The following is an 18,527-nucleotide window of genomic DNA, read 5'->3' as shown; positions in this document are numbered from 1 at the left end:
CCCATAACTCTGCTCTTACCACCTCCTCTCCTAGGTACCTTCCCATTCTCTGCTGATTTGCTAATAAATGAACTCCTTTAATATGCAAAAGAAGCACATATCTCCCAGGAAAACTAAGATGTAGAAGAAAAAACAATGTTTTTACTGTAGTATAATTAATTACCCTTACATTTTAAAATCACTTACATTTGATCATCACAACATAATCACCCCTATTCCACAAGAAACAGTGTGACTCAGCAAATGTCACATTAATAGTGGTAGAAATGTCTCCTAAGACAATGTTCATTGCCCTACATATGGTATCTCACACCATAATTTAACTCAATACTCAGAGAAGTCTTTGCAGAACACAGCAAAGTACTCCACAGCACAAAGCATGAATACTAATATGTATGAAAACAAAACAATTAAGTTCCATACCTAAGAAATAATTTTCTATCTTCTGATAGAAAACCTTACACAGTGATGCACTTATCTGATTGCCACTTATTAGCAGATCTCAACTGAGTCACAGTCCAATACACAGAAATTTAAAATACCCACCACTAAAATCTGGGAACTTTTCAAGAAAAATTTTCCTGAGACAAAGCTGTTTTTATTTTAGACCGATTGTTCTCAACTGTATCAGACTCACTACGCCTCTTCCATAAAATACTTTCTTTCGCTTTACATCCTGAAATTAATAATAATCTTCCTACAGATCATTTCAGACAAATCCATATGCCTTCAATAAAATAAAAAACAAAAAAGAGAAGTGAAAATAATTTATAATAATAAAATATGTATTTCAGTGCTCAGGCAAAACTACAATAGATGACTTACAAAAGTAATTAATAGCTGAGTATGATAACTACAAATGCAAAGGTATTTGTGATGAAATTTTCCAAGGCAGTAAACAAAATAAATCTTCCTTCAGTTTACACAACAGTTGGATGTGGACATAGACAGTGGAAAATTAAATCTCAGCTGAAGCTATGATTTTATATGTAAAATGGAGGTTCTACGCTCAGATAATTATAAAGATTACATGAACGTCAGGCAAAATATTCCTAACTCCTACAGGACATGGGGACATGCTTTGTTCAGGACTGTCCCACATATTCCAAAAAGTACAGTAACCCTGGCCCACCCAGCAAATTCTAGTGGTTAGTCCCAATCATTATAACAACCAAAAAAGTGCTTCCTAATTTCCCACTGGAGGGTAACTTCCATCTGCACAAGAAACATTTCTGCTATCACAAAATAATGTAAAGAAGTTTGGGAAGCATGAATTAGATTTCCAGTTTTGTTAGCACTGACCTACATGATCATTGCCCAGTGAGCTAATGTCTCTAAATCTCAGTTTCCAGGTATCAAAAGGGAATAAATATTACATAGCTTTTTAAAGTCTCAGATGGATGACAACCACGTGTTTAGCACACACAGTAGGTGGTTTCCAACACATAGCCCATGAAGATGTGAAAAAAGGGACTATTTCAGGCAAACTAAATGAAAGCAGCAAAAAGGAAGTAACATAATGGGAAAGAGGCAGAAGATTTAACAAGCATGCAAAATGAAATTTAATACACAGCAGTATCCCTAACATTTCAGAGGACAGCTGGCCTATCTTAGCAACCTCTGAAGACACAAATATATCATGATTCAATGAATAGTTAGTATTCACAAGGATGACCCCTAAAGTAAAAAGGCAAAGACATTTTTAAGAGATTTCCACTGCACACAGCTGAAATTTTTATAAGTTTGAGCATCTTCATAGCATAGGACATTGAAAAACATGGATTCCAATAGGTAGAAAATGGAGATCAAAGCATTAAAGGAAAAATGAAATCCATGCAAAAGCACTGAGCATAAAAATATAGCTTGGTTCGGAGAAAAGCAGGAAAAAGATACATCAGTGGTTGTGGATAAAGGCAGTAAAAACTGGGGCTGTAAATATATCTCAACGACCTGGTCATGGAGAGATTCAAATGATACTCGAGTGCATTTGAGTTTTATTGAGCAAGAGAGTTCTCCAGAAAATTGCGGCTTATGTGGCTCACGTGATGCCCAGTAATGGTGAATAATGGTCAAAAAATAAGATTCAGAATGAATGCAAATTATCAAGATTCCTAAAATAAAAATACATATTCTCAACATGAATAAATAAGTAGAACCTAACCCAACAGCAGAAAAAAGCTTCTGAGTTTGCTTTTTAAATAATTGAAATATTACTAAATTTATTGACCCTGACAAGTGAAAAGAACCCAGAATAATCTACATGTCTCGATTCTCTTCCAAACAAATCAGAGCACTTCCTAAACATGTTATTTGCCGATGCCTCACATCGCCCTTGAACAGCAAAAAGCAGGCTACAGTGTTATTAGTCTCTTTTTACTGAGAAACAAAACGAATAAATTACAGTATAGCGACAAAATAAGCCATCATGTTTTTTAGGACTTTAATTAAAGGCTGCAGACTCACATTTCATCTTTCATTCTTTGCACCACCTGAATGCTAGAAATATCTTTTACTATTGTCGTTAACTGGAAAAGACAGACCAAGACTAAACTTTAAAATCATTTACCCAACTTGGTACTGTCACCTAAAAATCAGAGTTTAAAAGTCCAACTCTTGAAGTAATGACATTTGCAAGAACTACAAGGTGTTTGCAGTAAACCAAGTTCTCCCAAAACAGACTGCAGGACGGTCAGGAATCCTAGGCCCAGCTTTTACTTTGAATATCTGGCAGGCTCAGGGAAATAATGGAGATTTGTGTCTGTAAAACAGCTTTGCAGATGCTCTGATGAAAAGGTGTTTTAAGAGACCCACAACAGTAGTATCAGTACACCCACTACAGCAAACACCAAATCCAATGCTCTCCTCTTGTGCCTCTCCCTGCACTGCACCATGCACCATGAGATTCTAGGTACGCTCAGGCCTTGCAAGGATCTCCTGCCGTTTCCCTTAAAATGCTGTACTGTTAAGTATGCCCTTGGTGCTCGGCCTCAGGAAACAAGGGACCGGATGTGGCCAAGCACACCTCAAAATCTTGGCTCTCCAGAATCTAGGGCCTAGTCCAGAGGGTTCTGTTGAGCAGACTTCCTGCCAGTACCTTATTTTTCACGCACGCATTGACCATCCCAACCCCCAGTTCCCTTCTTCAGCCTCCTGCCCGCCTCTCACCACCAGGTGGGCGTCCCAAAGACACAGAAGAGGAGGATCAGGGAGGTGGAGCGCAGAGATCAGGGTAGCGGGCGCGAGGCCGACCAGCACGGGCCAGGGTCCCGCCCGTCAAACCCCAGGAGCTCGGCCGCCAGGTCCTGGCCCGGGCCAACGCGCCGCCGCCGCCGCCGCCTATCAGCGGAGCGCAGGGGCGGGGCTGGCTGGCTCGGCTGCAGCTCGGCAGGCGGGCGGGGGACCGACCGCCGCGCAACTCGGGCTGCGGCGCTCAGACACCCGGCCTGGCTCCCGAAGGCGCCAGCGCGGCCCCGGGGAGCACGAGGAGTCGGCAAGCGCGCGGCCTGCCGTTGGCGGCCTGGTTCGCGGCACTCAGCGCCCACCCGCCCCGAAGGTGGGGCCCAAGCCCCCGGGAAGATGGTGTCCTGGATAATCTCCAGAGCCGTGGTGTAAGTGCCGCTCACTACGCCCCGCAGCCTGTGCGAGGTTCTGGGGAGGGGTGAGGAGCAGAGGGGGCTGGGAGGAATGGGAAAGCCTGGGCCTACGCGGGGGTGGGGTAGCCCGGCTTCGGGCCCTCGGCCTCCTCACCCGATCCACGACGCTGCGGGGTCCCTGCGGCGGGCGAGGACCCGGTTGCGGCGGCGCCTGCGGTGCGGCGCGGTTCGGCTCGGCTCTGCTGCGTGCGGCTCCGCGCCCCTGCTCCAGCGGCTCTGGGTGGGCAGGCGCGCAGGGCAGGCGGCGCGCGCTCCCCGCTCCTGCTCCCCGCGCTGCGCGGCACCGCCCTGCGGGTCTCGAAGCGGCGCGCCTCCCGGCGGCGCCCTGCGCAGGCTCGGCAGACGCTGAGCGCAGGAGTCTCTGAGATCCTCCCCAGGATGCGGCGGCAATGCCAAGTCTTTGCAATCTGGGGGCTGACGGGGTGCGGTGTCTCCCTCGGCGACTGATTGCCATTTGGTCACGTGTGGTAGGAGGAGAGATTTGCCTAAAAACCGGAGACCGCTTCCAGCTCAGGATCCCTGAGAAGGGTCTCAGTTGTCCCAAGATTTGCAGCCAGCTCACCGAGAAAGCCTATTAATTGAAAGCTGACAGCCACCTGCTAGCCCAGATCCCCGAGTTTGGGCCTCTCTTGGCGGAAATGTTTGCTAAGTAATTGAAAGGCTGTAGGTGCCTGTTGCCTTTGTTCAAAATATCAGTTGTTTTTACCAACAAGTGCTACAGGTCTGTAAAAACAAATTATTTTGAGTTGTGGTGTTAACTCTATAAAGGTATTTGAATACAGTTTAAACTGATTGCCTCTCATCCTCCCCTTAAAAAAGAAAAAAGTCACCAAGTAAACAACGATGACATAGCTATGGATCCTTGGATTCATTATTCATGATCTCTGTAGAAGTATTATCTTTACCAATTTATGTGTGAGACGGCAGGCTTCTCAGGTGAGCTTTAGAACTGGGGGGAAATAACATTGCCAGATTTTTTTATTTCTTTTTTATCTAGGAAGGAGGAACTAAGTTTTCTGAGTTGGTTTTATTTTATTTGGAAGTGAATCACTTAATTAGCCCTATTGAACCTGATTTGTGATATAGCATTTAAAATTAGTCGTTTGATTAAATGACAAACCATTTCTAATTTTAAAGCCCCAAAACTTCCTCTGTGTGAAACAGAAAAACAAGAAATAAACGTATACAACAGGTTCCTTCGGATTGATCTTTAGCCTTTTCCAGGCCTCTCTTTGAGTCTGTGATTTACATAATTCAGGCATACCTTTCTTGACCTAGAAGATGTCTATCAGCAGTTGTGTCTGCACCTAGAAAATCAATTGCCCCATTAAGAAGCTGTACTTTTTTCTCTTTAACTTGTTGGTTTCCTTTGACCAGTTCTTCAACTGGTAGAAAATTTTGACACCCTTTGATTTAATTTGCGTTCCTCAAACCAAAGTTTTTGTTTTTTATCATTGACCGTGAATATGAATGTTTGTTCTAGGTGCTACCTCTGACACAAAACAAAGGTCAGTAACAGGTAGTTGATCTTAATGGAACTGACAGTTGAGATACACAGATATATCTGCAGTACAGATTAGAACCTCGAAATCTTGTAAGAGTTGTACCCGGTGTAGTGCTCAGTGTTAGATAAGAAAGGAATTATACCTAGATGGAGAATCAGAAAAGACAAGGGAGAGATTACATTCAAGTTGGGCCTTAAAGAATGGACCAAATCTAGGCAACCAAAGATGGAAAGGAAAAGGATTCCAGATATAGGAATCAGTGTGAGCCAAAGCCCAGAGGAGAGAAAGCCCAGATTAGTTACAGTGGGCGTGAAGGACTGAAGAGGGAAAAAAAAAAAACCCAAAAAGATAGTCTGTAGCCTGTTTTCAAGGGAGAAGAAGGAACAAATTTTATGAGGTAGCAAGAGCTGTGGAGGATTCTCTGCCCTTGTTGTGTAAAATGGTTGGCAATGGAGAGACCTTGAAGACAAGAAGACCACTTAGGCTTCCTAACTTGCTAGAGCCCAAAGAATTTAAGGTTTGAAGCAGAAGAAAGGAACCAGTAAATGTGAGGAAGAAAAAAAGGTCATGGAAAGACATGTAGTTATCAAGTGTTAGGAAATGTTATTTCTGGAGCCATTGAAACACTGACAAGTTAGAAAGCACACTTGTCAGAGAAGATAAGCTTCATTCTATTTTTCCCCTTTGCTCCTCAGTTTCTCTGTCTCTAAACTCAAACGCAATCTCAGGAACCACACAAGCTTGGAAACTTTTTCAAACCAAGAGGTAGAATTTACTTACATTCTCTTTAACCCCCTGAAACAGCTCCTCCTAAAGAAGATCAGCTAGTCCTCTCAACATAAACCTCTGGTGGCCTGTGAGCAAGAGCCCCTCCATAATCAGCTCCGCACCCGTAGTTCAGTGAGTAGGCCGGCCTCATAGACAGAGGACACATAACGCGGAAGCCGTCGGGCTCCAGCCCGGCCCAGGCCTGCTAAACAACAATGACAACTCCAACCAAAAATAGCTGGGCGTTTTGGTGGGTGCTTATTGTCTGGGCTACTCAGGAGTCCGAGGCAAGAGAATCATTTAAGCCCAAAAGTTTGAGATTGCTGTAAGCTGTGACGCCATGACACTCTACGAGGGTGACATAGTGAGTCTGTCTGAAAAAAAAAAAAAAAAAGTGCCTTCCTAATCAGAACTCCCTGTATGCCCTAGCCCTCTGTCCCAGATCCTGCAGCCTAACAGTGGAGGCAGGATCGCTGGCTTTGGAATCCCATCTGGATCTCCCCAAATGCTAGGATTACAGGTGTGAGCCACAGTGATAGCCGTTAATAAATACTTGTTTTCTGCAGTAAGAGAATGAAAATAATGAATATGAACTATGAACTATGGAATTAACAGTAAACATAGTACATGAATTCAGGGACTGGCTTATTTTTTCCCTCCTCCAGTGTTCACAAATTTTCTCCTGAAAGCTGCAGAGAATGAATTATTTGGAAAAAAACTAAGGATATCAGTTTTCAATAGAAAATGTTTTACGCTAAGTCTCTTTCTAGATAGATAAAGAAGAAAGGCTCTGTACTTGTATTGTCACTAAAAACACAACCTCTTTAAACCTTGGTAACCTAACTAGAATTGTTTTGGGAGTAGACAGAGAAGTAGGATTGATTGTATACCTTAACAAAGATAGGAAAGAAAATAGAATAATGTGACTGGAAATATATGTCATTCTTATATTCATTTTTGGTATAATATAGCAAGAGAATATGACATTTGTGTGTTAAGATTATGATAAAATTAATGGAAAACATCCTGAATAATTCTTAGATCCTTATGAAAGTTTGAAGGCAGACACAATTTACAAGTGATATTTTTCTTCCTTTATATGTGCTTTAAAATTTTTAATTGTCAAGTGCAATGGCGCAAGCTTGTACTCCCAGCTACTTAGGAGGCTGAGAGAGGAGGATCACATAAGCGTAGGAGTTGGCGTCTAACTGAGAACATAGCAAGACAACCTCCCCATCTCAAAAAGAAAAGAAAGAAAGAAAAGCTCAATGAAGTTAAAATATTTTCTTTCAATTAGATTAAGATGGATTTTATCTTTGCCATTTTTTGATGTGATTCACGTATGAACAACTTCTTGTTCGTGAATTGTATCTAAGAATAGGGCATGTACATTGTTTTTAGACAGTGAGAAATAAAGTAAATAGGAGCAATGATATTTGCTAAAAAATTGAAAAGTTGAAATCTTAACACTATATGCTCCATAGGAGGTCATCTTTTCTGTTTTCCTTCATTAAGAACTATTCAAAACTGGGGGAGCGCCTGTGGCTCAGTCGGTAAGGCGCTGGCCCCATATACCGAGGGCGGCGGGTTCAAACCTGGCCCCGGCCAAACTGCAACCAAAAAATAGCCGGGCGTTGTGGCGGGCGGCTGTAGTCCCAGCTACTCGGGAGGCTGAGGCAAGAGAATCGCTTAAGCCCAAGAGCTGAAGGTTGCTGTGAGCTGTGTGAGGCCACGGCACTCTACCGAGGGCCCTAAAGTAAGACTCTGTCTCTACAAAAAAAAAAAGAAAAGTTGAAATCTTAACACTATATGCTCCATAGGAGGTCATCTTTTCTGTTTTCCTTCATTAAAAACTATTCAAAACTGGGGCGGCACCTGTGGCCAGTGAGCAGGGCGCCGGCCCCATATGCCGAGGGTGGCGGGTTCAAACCCAGCCCCGGCCAAACTGCAACAAAAAAATAGCCGGGCATTGTGGCGGGCGCCTGTAGTCCCAGCTACTCGGGAGGCTGAGGCAGGAGAATCGCCTAAGCCCAGGAGTTGGAGGTTGCTGTGAGCTGTGTGACGCCACGGCACTCTACCGAGGGCAATAAAGTGAAACTCTGTCTCTACAAAAAAAAAAAAAAAAAGAACTATTCAAAACTATAGTCTTGTTTTTACTGCATAGGCCAAGAACTTCTAACAAGATTTCTTTATTAGCCTTCATTTCAGAAACAGTTGGCTTTTGTCCTCTTTTTGTCACTGCTTTTGTATTAGCTGATTCTTTTTCCACTGGATTTTGAACACTTTCAGGATAGAGATTTTTATATTATCTAATTCCGTAATAGATGAAACTGTTCAAATAAGTGGTATATTTCAACAATAACAGTGGCAGAAATGGGCAATTTAAATATCTCAGAATAAATATATTGTCTTGATCATCACATGAAAAATAATGACTACTAGTTCTCTGGTAGCAGAACAAAAGCTTATTTTTAGGTCATTGATTGTGCATTTGCACTAAACTACCCCTTTCATACCCTTTTTTGAGATAAACGAGAAGTTCAAGACAAATATTGTTCAAAAGACATTACGTTTATAAAAGTAACTGGCTGTTAAGGTTTGTGTATACTTAACGCCTGTACTAAAGTAAACTTACCAGTTTCAGTCGTGTTATGTTTAGCAGAGACCAGTATGCCTGAAAATCAAGTAGGATGGCTTATTCACTAAGATAATTGAACAGAGAAAGTAGGAGGGATCAGAAGGGAATTACTGACCAGCAGGTCAAAGATTATTTTAAGTAATGAGCAAACCAGCTAATGTTAGAATATTGTACAGCCATTCATAATGGTTTTCAAAGTATTTTTCATTTCATTTGAAGACCCTTTTACTATGGCAGGATTTCCTAACCTCAGCACTATTGATACTTTGGACTAGATAACTCTTTGTTGTGGGAGGCTATCCTGTGCATTATAGGATGCAGTTATTTCAGCCAAAAACAGTTCCATATACAGTACTGACATACGTCACCTAATAAGCAAAATTACTACTGGTTGAGAACCACTGGTAAAGTATAAAGGGGGGGGAATATATGAGAGGGAATGATGCTAGAACTGTTCTGTCTCATATGTTACATGTGGCTGTTTAACCTTCAATTATGGCTTGGCTCAGCGGCTAGGGCACCAGCCACATACACCAGAGCTGGTGAGTTCGAATCCAGCCAGGGCCTGCTAAACAACACTACTACAACCAAAAAATAGCCAGGCGTTGTGGCAGGCTCCTGTAGTCTAGCTGGGCGTTATGACGGGAGCCTGTAGTCCCAGCTACTTGGGAGGCTGAGGCAAGAGAATCACTTAAGCCCAAGAGTTTGAGGTTGCTGTGAGCTATGACACCACGACACTCTACCAAGGGTGACGTAGTGAGACTCTGTCTCAAAAAAAAAAAAAACTTAAATTATTTAAAATAAATTAAAAAATTCAATTTCTCCATCACGCTAGCCACATTTCAGGTACTCAAGTATCTACCCAAATACTTAACTTATTCTGTGCTGCCTTATTTGACAGCGCAGAAATAGAACATTCCAATCATTACAGAAAGTTCTGTCAAAATGATCCCCTACAACAGTGATTTTCAACTGATGTGCTGTGAGAGGGTCTTAGGTGTGCCATAAAAATGTTTAAAGATCATTAATTAAATTATTTTCAAAAGAAGTTCCATGCACAGTAAGTATATTCTTTTTTTTTACTCTATTTTTGATCGACATAATTTAAGTGTACCACAGAAGTTGAACTATAGGTTCAAGTGTACCAAGAGATAAAAAAGGTTGAAAAAGACTGTCCTACAAGATACAGTTTGCTGAGCATCCCTAGCTGAAAATGACCATGTTGTTTTCTGTTTGTTGCTTCTACCCTGTTTCCCCGAAAATAAGATATCCTCCGAAAATAAAACCTACTTACAGGAAAGATAAGACCTAGCGCATCTTTGGGAGCACACCTTAAAATAAGACACTGTCTTATTTTCGGGGAAACAGGGTATATATCTTATGGGAGAAATTATAATTGCCATTATGATACTTGAAAACAAATGTCCCAGGATAGCTCTGGCCTAAGAGTTTTCTATGTAAAATCGTATACTATATAAAGCACTGTAGTCATAATTTTTTTTTACTTTTTCAAAATTTCTATTTCATGTTTATAGAGACTATCAATTTATGAAATTACTAATATACTGAAAATAATTTTATAATGACATTCTGAAGCATTTTGCTGTAGAAATTTTCATTAATCTTCTGAGAAATGTGTTAGTTTGCTGGGCTGATAAAGCAAAGTCCCCTAAACTAGGTTACTTAAACAACAGAAATTTATTGTCTTATGGTTCTGGAGACCAAAAGGCCAAGATCAAAGTGTGGTTTCTTCTAAGGACCATGAGGGAGAATCTCCTCCTTGCCTGTCTCCTATTTTCTGGTGGCTTGCTGGCTATCTTTGGCTTGTTAGATACATCACTCTGATCTCTCCCTTCATCTTCACACAGTGTCCTCTCTTTGTACATGTCTCTGTGTCCAAATTTTTCCTCTTTTATAAGGACACAAGTCGTATTGGATTACAGCCTGCCCTGATCATCTCATTTTAGCTTGATTACTATTTCTGTATAGACCCTATTTCCGGCTTGGTGCCTGGGGCTCAAGCGGCTAAGGCACCAGCCACATACACCTGAGCTGGCAGGTTTGAAACCAGCCCAGCCCCGCCAAGCAACAATGATGGCTGCAACCAAAAAAAAAAAAAAAAGCCGGGCCTTGTGGCAGGTGCCTGTAGTCCCTCCCTACTTGGGAGGCAGAGGCAGGAGAATCGCTTGAGCCCAGGTGTCGGAAGTTGCAACAGCTTGAGGCTCTGTCTCAAAAAAAAAAAAAAAAAAAAAAAGACCCTATCTCCAAGGTCATATTCTGAATTAGTGTGGATGAGGTTTCAACATACTTTGTGGTGGGGGCACAGTTCAACCCATAATTATTTTCTTTGCACATCCCAAGGAAAATTAACATATGCCAAAGAACAGTTTTAGAGATTGGATTAGAAAAGGAGAAAAAAATAATTAATAAAATAGCTATCTTATAATTTAAGAGTCATCACTTAGGGGAGGGATACAGATTTTTCTTTTTTTTGTTGTTTTTTTTTGGCCAGGGCTGGGTTTGAACCCGCCACCTCCGGCATATGGGACCGGCGCCCTACTCCTTGAGCCACAGGTGCCGCCCCAGGGATACAGATTTTTCTATGTTATTGTGAATCTATGAATAGAGACCATAGGCGGATCTTACAGGGAAGCTAATTTTATTCAATATATAAAGGAAAACCTTATATCATCTAGAATTGTTCAACACTGACACTGATAGCAATGTGTTTCTCACCACTGAAGGCCTGAAAGGCAAGCTAGAATCCCAGTTGAAGATGTTGACTGTACTGCTTGTATGCTTCCCATGAAGAATCATTGATAAAATTTGGAATTCACTTGCACCCAGATTGTGAAGTGGATAATCTCTTTTCTTTGTTTAACATTAGAGATGGTCACAGGAACAAGGAGCATAGGATTCTTGAGTATCAACTTAAAGTGCAGATGTGGCATGTGGTGGGCGCCTGTAGTCCCAGCTGCTCGGGAGGCTGAGGCAGGAGAATCGCAGAAGCCCAAGAGCTAGAGGTTGCTGTGAGTCCTGTGACATCATGGCACTCTACTGAAGGTGGTAAAGTGAGACTCTGTCTCTGCAAAAAAAAAAAAAAAGTGCAGATGTGGGAATAAAAGACAACAAATTTGATGGTATTTGCCTAAAGGATATCATTATTGTCACGAACAGTTCTTCACTGCTTCGTGCCTGTGGTGTTTGTTTTGTGTTCGGGGCACTGAATAGTGTCACTATTGCTGAACCGACCTCCAAGTTCATCCAGTGTGTGTTTATTCACATTGTATTATTAATATTAGTTTTTGTCAATTTTAGCTTTTTTTCTGGTTTTCTGAAATATGGGAATTTGCGATTTTTCATTTTGTATACCTAAGTTAATTTTGCAAATAGAAATATTTAATGGATCAAATGCATCCATTTAACAGATCAAAATTTAATGGTTTATAAATATATAGTAGAAAGTACTCTTCTGAGTTTTGTTTTTTTTTTAGACAGAGTCTCACTATGTTGTCCTCAGTAGAGTGCCATGACATCACAGCTCACAGCAGCCTCCAAGTCTTGGGCTTAAGCGATTCTCTTGCCTCAGCCTCCCAAATAGCTGTGACTATAGGCACCGGCCACAACCCATACCTATTTTTTTTAATTTATTTATTTTTATTGTTAAATCATAGCTGTGTACATTAGTGCAATCAAGGGGTACAGTGTGCAGGTTTCATATACAATCTGAAATATTCTCATCAAACTGTTCAACATAGCCTTCATGCCATTTTCTTAGTTACTGTATGTACGTATTTGTAGTCTGCATTTAGTAAGTTTCGCCTGTACCCATTCAAAGATGCACCATAGATGTGGCCCCACCCATGACCCTCCCTCCACCAAAACCTGCCCCCTCCCTTCCCCTTCCTTGGCCCTTTCCCCATAGTCTTGTGCTATAGTTGGGTTATAGCCTTCATGTGAAAGCTATACTTTAGCTTCATAGTAGAGCTGAGTACACTGGATACTTTTTCTTCCATTCCTGAGATACTTTGCTAAGAAGAATATGTTCTAGCTCCATCCATGTAAACATGAAAGAGGTAAAGTCTCCATCTTTCTTTAAGGCTGCATAGTATTCCATGGTATACATGTACCACTATTTGCTAGTCCATTCGTGAGTCTATGGACACTGGGCTTCTTCCATGACTTAGCAATTATGAATTGGGCTGCAATAAACTTTCTGGTACAGATGTCTTTGTTATATTATGACTTTTGGTCGTCTGGGTATAAACCTAGTAAAGGAATTATAAGATCGAATGGCAGGTCTATTTTTAGGTCTCTAAGTATTCTCCAAACATCCTTCCAGAAGGAACGTATTATTGTGCATTCTCACCAGCAGTGTAGAAGTGTGCCCTGTTCTCCACATCCACGCCAACATCTCTGGTTTTGGGATTTTGTTATGTGGGCTACTCTTACTGGGGTTAGGTGGTGTCTCAAAGTAGTTTTGATTTGCATTTCTCCGATGATTAAGGATGATGAGCTTTTTTTCATGTGTTTGTAGATTGTGCGTCTGTCTTCTTTAGAGAAGTTTCTCTTCAAGTCCCTTACCCACCCTGAGATGAGATCATGTGTTCTTTTCGTGCTAATACGTTTGAATTCTCTGCGGATTCTAGTTATTAGACCTTTATCAGAGGTATAACCTACAAGTATTTTCTCCCATTCTGAGGGCTGTCTGCTTGCTTTACTTACTATGTTGTTGGCTGTGCAGAAGCTTTTTAGTTTGATCAGGTCCGAGTAGTGTATTTTTGATACTGCTTCAATTGCCTGGGGAGTCCTCCTCATAAAATATTCACCCAGGCCGATTCCTTCAAGAGTTTTCCCTGCACTTTCTTCAAGTATTTTTATACTTTTATGTCTTAAGTTTAAATCTTTTATCCTGTGAGAGTCTATCTTAGTTAATGGTGAAAGGTGTGGGTTCAGTTTAAATCTTCTAGGGGTTTCCAGCCAGTTTACCCAGCACCATTTGTTAAATAGGGAATCTTTTCCCCACTGAATGTTTTTAATTGGCTTGTCAAAGATCAAATAACAGTAAGTAGCTGGATTCATCTCTTGGTTCTCTATTCTGTTCCAGACATCTACTTCTCTGCTTTTGTGCCAGTACCATGCTGTTTTGATCACTATCGATTTCTAGTACAGTCGCAGGTCTGGTAGCATGATTCCTCCTGCTTCATTTTTATTGCAGAGTAATGTTTTGGCTATTCAAGGTTTTTTCTGGTTCCATATAAAACGAAGTATTATTTTTTTCAAGATCTTTAAAATATGACAATGGAGCTTTAATAGGAATTGCATTAAAATTATATATTGCTTTGGGTAGTATGGACATTTTAACAATGTTGATTCTTCCCAGCCATGAGCATGGTATGTTTTTCCATCTGTTGACATCTTCAGCTATTTCTTTTCTTAAAGTTTCATAGTTCTCCTTGTAGAGATCTTTCACATCCTTTGTTAGGTATACTCCCAAATATTTCATCTTCTTTGGCGCTACTGTGAAAGGAATAGAGTCCTTGACTATTTTTTCAGCTTGGTTATTGTTGATATATATAAAGGCTACAGATTTATGGGCGTTGATTTTGTAGCCTAAGACATTGCTGTATTCCTTGATCGCTTCTAAAAGTTTTGTAGTAGAAGCCCTAGTGTTTTCCAGATATACGATCATATCATCTGCGAAGAGTGACAGTTTGATCTCTTCTGACCCTATGTGGATACCCTTGATTGCCTTTTCTTCCCTAATTGCAATGGCTAAAACTTCCATTACAATGTTAAAGAGCAATGGAGACAATGGGCAACCTTGCCTGGTTCCTGATCTAAGTGGAAATGATTTCAATTTAACTCCATTCAATACGATATTGGCTGTGGGTTTGCTGTAGATGGCCTCTATTAGTTTAAGAAATGTCCCTTCTATTCCAATTTTTTTTTTTTTTTTTTTTTTTTTTTGTGATTTTTGGCCGGGGCTGGGTTTGAACCCACTACCGCCGGCATATGGGACCGGTGCCCTACTCCTTGAGCCACAGGCGCCGCCCTATTCCAATTTTCTTAAGTGTTCTGATCATGAAGGATGCTGGATATTATCAAAAGCTTTTTCTGCATCAATTGAAAGAATCATATGCTCCTTATTTTTTACTTTGTTTATGTGTTAAATTACTTTTATAGATTTATGTATATCGAACCAGCCTTGAGAACCTGGGATAAATCCCACTTGGTCATGGCGTATAATTTTTTTGATGTGTTGTTGGATTCTGTTTGTTAGGATCTTATTGAGTATTTTTTGCATCAATATTCATTACTGATATTGGTCTATCATTTTCTTTTCTTGTTGGGTCTTTCCCTGGTTTGGGGATCAAGGTGATGTTTGCTTCGTAGAACGTGTTGGGTAAATATTCCTTCTTTTTCTATATTTCGGAAGAGGTTTAGTAGTATAGGTACTAGTTCTTCTTTAAAGGTTTCGTAGAATTCTGATGTAAAGCCGTCTGGTCCTGGGCTTTTCTTTTTAGGGAGATTTTGTATAGTTGATGCTATTTCAGAACTCAATATAGGCCTGTTCAACATTTCCACTTCCTTCTGGCTAAGTCTTGGTAGGTGGCGTACTTCCAGGTATTTGTCTATTTCTTTCAGATTTTCATATTTCTGAGAGTAGAGTTTCTTGTAGTATTTGTTAAGGATTTTTTGAATTTCTAAGGGGTCTCTTGTTACTTCATCTTTACCATTTCTGACTGATGAAATTAGAGATTTTACTCTTTTTTTCCTGGTTAGGTTGGCCAAAGGTTTATTTTATTGATCTTTTCAAAAAACCAGCATTTGGATTTATTGATCTGTTGTATAATTCTTTTGTTTTCAATTTCATTTAGTTCTGCTCTGATTTTGGTTATTTCTTTTCTTCTGCTGGGTTTGGGGTTAGAGTGTTCTTCCTTCTCCAGTTGCTTGAGATGTCCCGTTAAGTTATTAACTTCCTCTCTTTCCCTTTTCTTGAGGAAGGCTTGCAGTGCTATAAATTTCCCTCTTAGAACTGCCTTTGCAGTGTCCCAGAGGTTCTGATAATTCGTGTCTTGATTGTTGTTTTGTTCCAGAAATGTGGTGATTTTCTTCTTAATCTCGTCTATAACCCATCTCTATCCTTCAGCATAAGGTTGTTTAGCTTTCATGTTTTTGTATGGGTATGTAGGTTCCTGTTGTTATTGAGTTCAGCTTTTATTCCATGATGGTCTGAAAAGATGCAAGGAATAATTTCTATTTTTTAAAATTTTCTGAGGTTAGATTTGTGGCCTAGGATGTGGTCGATTTTGGAGTATGTTCTGTGGGCTGAGAAGAATGTGTATTCAGTTTTGTTGAGATGAAATGTTCTGTAGATGTCTGTTAAGTCCAGATGTTGAATGGTTGAGTTTAAATCTAAGATTTGTTTAGCTTCTTTTTTTTTTAGAGACAGAGTCTCACCTTATCGCCCTCGGTAGAGTGCCGTGGCATCACACAACTCACTGCAACCTCCAAATCCTTGGGCTTAGGTGATTCTCTTGACTCAGCCTCCCAAGTAGCTGGGACTAGAGGCACCCGCGACAACGCCCGGCTATTTTTTTGTTGCAGTTTGGCCGGGGCTGGGTTTGAACCCGCCACCCTCAGCATATGGGGCCAGTGCCCTACCCGCTGAGCCACAGGCGCCGCCCTTTGTTTAGCTTCTTTTTGGAGGATCTATCCAGCACTGCTAAAGGGGTGTTAAAATCTCCAACTACTATGGAAGTGGAGGAAATCGAGTTGCTCATGTGTGTTAGAGTTTCTCTATAAATTGAGGTGCGTTGTGGTTGGGTGCATAAATATTAATAATAGAGATCTCATCATATTGAGTATTACCTTTAACAAATATGAAGTGTCCATCCTTATCCTTAATTATTTTGGTTGGTTTAAAGCCTATTGCATCTGTGAACAGGATTGCAACACCTGCTTTTTTCTGCTTTCCATTTGCCTGGAATATAGATGACCATCCCTTCACCTTGAGTCTATATTTGTCTTTTAATGTAAGATGCGATTCTTGTATGCAACAGATACCTGGCTTGAGTTTTTGTATCCAGTCAGCCACCCTGTGCCTCTTTTGAGGACAGTTTAAACCCTTCACATTAATTGAGAATATTGATAAGCCTTTTGAGAGTCCGGTGGACATTTTTAATCCTTTTGCGACTGTGGAAGTTGGAATTTGATCAAAATTTTCTGAGTGAGTTTACTTTTGTGGTAGAGGATTACGCTGGTCTTTATGGAGGATAGGTCTGAGAATATCCTGGAGAGCTGGTTTAGTTATGGCAAATTTCTTCAACATGTGAATGTCATTGAAGTATTTAATTTCTCCGTCATAAATGAAACTCAGTTTAGCTGGGTACGGGATCCTGGGTTGAAAGTTACTTTGTTTTAGGAGATTAAAAGTCGATGACCATCCTCTTCTAGCTTGAAAGTTTTCAGCAGAGAGATCTGCAGTTATTCTGATATTCTTCCCCTTGTAGGTAATGGTTTTTTTTCATCTGGCAGCTTTCAGAATTTTCTCCTTCATATTAACTTTAGTGAATTGATTATGATATGTCTGGGGGATGTCTTATTCGGGTTGAGTCGTGCTGGAGTTCTGAAACTGTCTGCTATCTGAATTTCAGAATCTCTTGGCATGTCTGGAAAGTTCTCTTTCATAATCTCATGGAGAAGAGACTCTGTGTCTTTTGAAGCACTTCATTGCTTTCGGGGATCCCTATAAGACGAATATTGGTTTTCTTCGAATTATCCCAGAGCTCTGTGAGAGAGTGATCTGTTTTTGCCCTCCATTTCTCATCCTCTTTGACAGTTTGGGAGCGTTTGAAAACTTTGTCTTCAATGTCAGAAATCCTTTCTTCTGCTTGCTCCATTCTGTTACTGAGGGATTCTACTGTGTTTCTCAGATCTTTGAGGGATGCAACTTCTTGTCTCAATGTGTCAAAATCTTTGGTCATTTGGTCTTTGAATTTGTTGAATTCTTGAGATATCTTTTGGGTTACTGCTTGGAGTTCTAATTCAATCTTATTTGCCCTCCAGATTCTGAATTCGATTTCTGACATCTCAGCTATTTGTTTGTGCATGGGATCTTGTGCTGTGTCTGCCCCATTGATCCTTGGGGGAGTTGATCTACTCTGATTATTCATACTGCTAGAGTTTTTCTGTTGATTTCGCCTCATGATTGTTTTTTACCGTTGCCTCTGGCTGTCCTCAGAGTTGGGGAGGTGTCTCTCCAAGATTAGACCCCAGCGGGATCACTCTATTGTTGCTTGATCTTTGTAGGGAGTGACCCTGTGTAGTTCCTCTGGGGCTGCTCCAGCTAGGGAGTTCTGGTTGTGGACGCAGCTCCAGCGTGTGACATACCCAGATCCAGCAACAGGGCAGGAGGTGGTGCACACGGTTCTGGGAGTGCCTGGCACCCAGTGACTTTGGCACAGAGAGCCCAAAGCTCCAGCAGTCTCTGGCCAGGAGAAGGGCTCTGCACAGAGGCAGGGAGGGCTCCAGAGGGCACACGGCTACCGGTATCCCTGGCCAGACGAGTGGGCCAGTGTTGAGTTTGTGAGGACACAGGAGGGAGGACTCAGCATTGCCCGGCTCCCGCAGTTCCTGGTCAGGGCATGCAGAGGCCCGGTTGGTGCAGGGTCACAGCACAGATCTTATGGAGGTCCGCGCAGCGCCATGCCCAGGAATTTGAGGTTGCTATGAGCTGTGACACCACGGCACTCTACCCAGGGCAACAGCCCGAGCCTCCAGCGTGCCAAAACTGTCTCACTCTGACCCTAAGGGTTAAGGCTGTAAGGCAGCCCAGTCCCCGCCTTTAGGCTGCCCAGTCACTAGTTCACTAGGTCCCACCCCATCCTTGCTCTGGGACCCTGAGGGCGGAGCTTGCCAGGGCAGTTCTCTCACACAATGGCTCCCTGCAGCCCAGCT

The 18,527-nt window shown here is 41.5% G+C and overlaps 2 protein-coding genes across 2 annotated transcripts in view; one reads left to right on the top strand and one right to left on the bottom strand.

The window, feature by feature from the left end:
• JMJD1C (jumonji domain containing 1C) overlaps positions 1–3,909 on the bottom strand; it is a 369,857-nt gene extending 365,948 nt beyond the window's left edge. Inside the window, exon 1 of the mRNA XM_053582218.1 lies at positions 3,748–3,909. The gene's annotated coding sequence lies outside the window, so the exon portion shown is untranslated. The remainder of the gene's footprint in view (positions 1–3,747) is intronic.
• REEP3 (receptor accessory protein 3) overlaps positions 3,389–18,527 on the top strand; it is a 118,772-nt gene continuing 103,633 nt past the window's right edge. Inside the window, exon 1 of the mRNA XM_053582224.1 lies at positions 3,389–3,608. Coding sequence (XP_053438199.1) covers positions 3,577–3,608 — 32 coding nt within the window. The 5' untranslated portion in view covers positions 3,389–3,576. The remainder of the gene's footprint in view (positions 3,609–18,527) is intronic.

Source organism: Nycticebus coucang, chromosome 3 (genome assembly GCF_027406575.1).
Source record: "Nycticebus coucang isolate mNycCou1 chromosome 3, mNycCou1.pri, whole genome shotgun sequence".
In the NCBI taxonomy this organism is placed as follows: domain Eukaryota; kingdom Metazoa; phylum Chordata; class Mammalia; order Primates; family Lorisidae; genus Nycticebus; species Nycticebus coucang.
This window is presented reverse-complemented; position numbering and strand designations above follow the sequence as displayed.